Genomic DNA, 2,371 nt, shown 5'->3' with positions numbered 1-2,371 from the left:
TAGTCTTACACTGCTAAATTAGGGACGGCTAGCGCAGATAGCCCTCGTGTAGCTTTGCGCGAAATTCCAAAAACAAAAAAACAAACAAACTTTAATATTTCAACCATACCATTTAAAGAAGTCTCGGAATAATGGACTGTAAAGTGAAACAGCATAACTGTTATAATATCTACCCGTTATTACTATGAACGTGGTTTGGTAACTTAAGTATTAACTTTATCGTTTTAAGTACATTATATAACATCGATCTGAACTGTCGTTCAAAACAATTAGCGTTTGATTTCAACACACGACCCAGTAGTATATTTGTTGAATGGATATTACGAACCTTAACCAACTTACCCATCTGATAGCCCGAGGACCACATATATAACGGGTTGAAGTTTTCTGAGATGATCTGGTGCTTGCTAAGGCGAACGTGGAAGATGAACTGTTGACTATGGTCAAGAAGGTCCTCAGGTGTGTAATGAATGAGCTTTAGAGCCAAGGAAGTGTCCAAGGAACACACATCTGTGGGCTTTTCTACGAGATAGGAATCAATTAATACAAACATAGCCCAAGAAGGTTCGTAAAATTCGGAATGTGAAAAGGGTCAAAATATGTTGTTGTTTTTCTGAACGTGGTAGCATTTTTGAACAATGTATATTATTTGATATAAAATCTTTAAAAAAAAATTATGGCATTTGAAGATAAAACCGAAACCCCGCGACTGTGATATATTATTAGATGTAACCACTAGGATATTTCTAACCGAAACCCCGAGACTGCGATATATTATTAGATGTAACCACTAGGATATCTCTAACCGAAACCCCGAGACTGCGATATATTATTAGATGTAACCACTAGGATATCTCTAAACGGTTGGATTTAAAAGATGGTAGTTCGTTCAACAAATAAAAATATCTAAATAAACATCCAACTTACGTATATGATAAGCCGTTTTAAAGTCGGTGAATCTGATGGAATGGAGTATCATTAGGTCTGACTAACTCTTTACATAGTTGGATTTAAAAGATGGTAGTTCGTTCAACAAATAAAAATATCTAAATAAACATCCAACTTACGTATATGATAAGCCGTTTTAAAGTCGGTGAATCTGATGGAATGGAGTATCATTAGGTCTGACAACTCTTTACATAGTTGGATTTTCTTGGTTTTCTTCTGTTAATGGAAATTTATAGCGTGCATACATAGGTAAAATACTTGTTTCAACATTGTTATGTTAACTGGTGAGTTTATCTATATAAGCTTCAACATATTTCTGAGAGAGAGAGAGTTTCCGTTTCATAAATATTAGTAATAAAACCGTTACTTTCTAAGTAATAACTTTCAAATTTTCTTAAATAACAATTATTTCAGCAAATATTTATCTAATTAAGATATAATCAGAAAGGAAATATACCTTAATAAACCAGTAATAAAAACAATAATAATTACACAAGGAATATTGGTTTCTCCAAACTCCTCATCTTCCGAAACTTCACCAGTCTGCGAGCAATGGCTTGGAAGGGTTTTACCCTGAAAAGGTTTCCCATCATGTACCTCACTTTAAAGGTCAACATTTTTTCAAGTAGACATATAACGTTTTTAGTTGAATTTAATATGAACGAAGAATTCATAGCATTAAAACTCAAGCACATTCCGAATGAATTAGATAGTTTTTATTGCGAGTTTTCCACTCCTGTTGGACTGTTCGACAGGTACAACGTGCCTCTGTCAGAGGTTCCAGCAGAGGAGTCGAAAATATAATCCGTCTAATTATTTCGTAATGTCGAAAAGCGTTTAATGTTATAAAACATTTTCATGTAATGATACAAACTCGTAGTTATTAAAAGAGGGTATTAGCAACAAATTTTATATGTTCGTCCGTTTGTCTAATTTTTTACTATCTTATATGAACACTATATTTTACTACACTAAGTAATTAAATTGCGTGGCTTATATAAACCATTTAGCATAGAAATAATATAAAGAAAACAGCTTTAATGATCGAATCCGTTAAAATATACGTTTTATAGAGTACGAGCTCGAAAACAAATATAACCTTTAGAAGTATTTTTCTCTTGAGGCTCTCCGGAGACATTTTAAAATCTCCTGTGCTATCGTCCAGGTTGGGAAATACCAAATGGCTACCAAGTTTCTCTCGGATTAGGCTTACTACTTGTAACTGGCCTTGTAGACTACAGTGATTTTGAAGACAAATTACAAGAGGATACCTGTAATCAGATAAGTCAAAAGTGTAAAAAAAACAACGACAAGTCAAAAGTGTAAAAAAAAACAACGACAAGTCAAAAGTGTAAAAAAAACAACGACAAGTCAAAAGTGTAAAAAAAAACAACGACAAGTCAAAAGTGTAAAAAAAACAACG

At 33.3% G+C, this 2,371-nt stretch overlaps 1 protein-coding gene across 1 annotated transcript in view; it reads right to left on the bottom strand.

The window, feature by feature from the left end:
* Positions 1-2,371, bottom strand: part of LOC106466232 (inactive phospholipase C-like protein 2) — a 203,160-nt gene that overhangs the window by 44,194 nt on the left and 156,595 nt on the right. Inside the window, exons 12-15 of the mRNA XM_022394212.1 lie at positions 2,048-2,219; positions 1,441-1,521; positions 1,068-1,164; positions 343-522 (exon numbers count right to left, since the gene is read on the bottom strand). Of these exons, the coding sequence (XP_022249920.1) occupies positions 343-522; positions 1,068-1,164; positions 1,441-1,521; positions 2,048-2,219 (530 nt within the window). The remainder of the gene's footprint in view (positions 1-342; positions 523-1,067; positions 1,165-1,440; positions 1,522-2,047; positions 2,220-2,371) is intronic.

This window comes from Limulus polyphemus, unplaced genomic scaffold, assembly GCF_000517525.1.
Source record: "Limulus polyphemus unplaced genomic scaffold, Limulus_polyphemus-2.1.2 Scaffold2199, whole genome shotgun sequence".
Taxonomy (NCBI): domain Eukaryota; kingdom Metazoa; phylum Arthropoda; class Merostomata; order Xiphosura; family Limulidae; genus Limulus; species Limulus polyphemus.
This window is presented reverse-complemented; position numbering and strand designations above follow the sequence as displayed.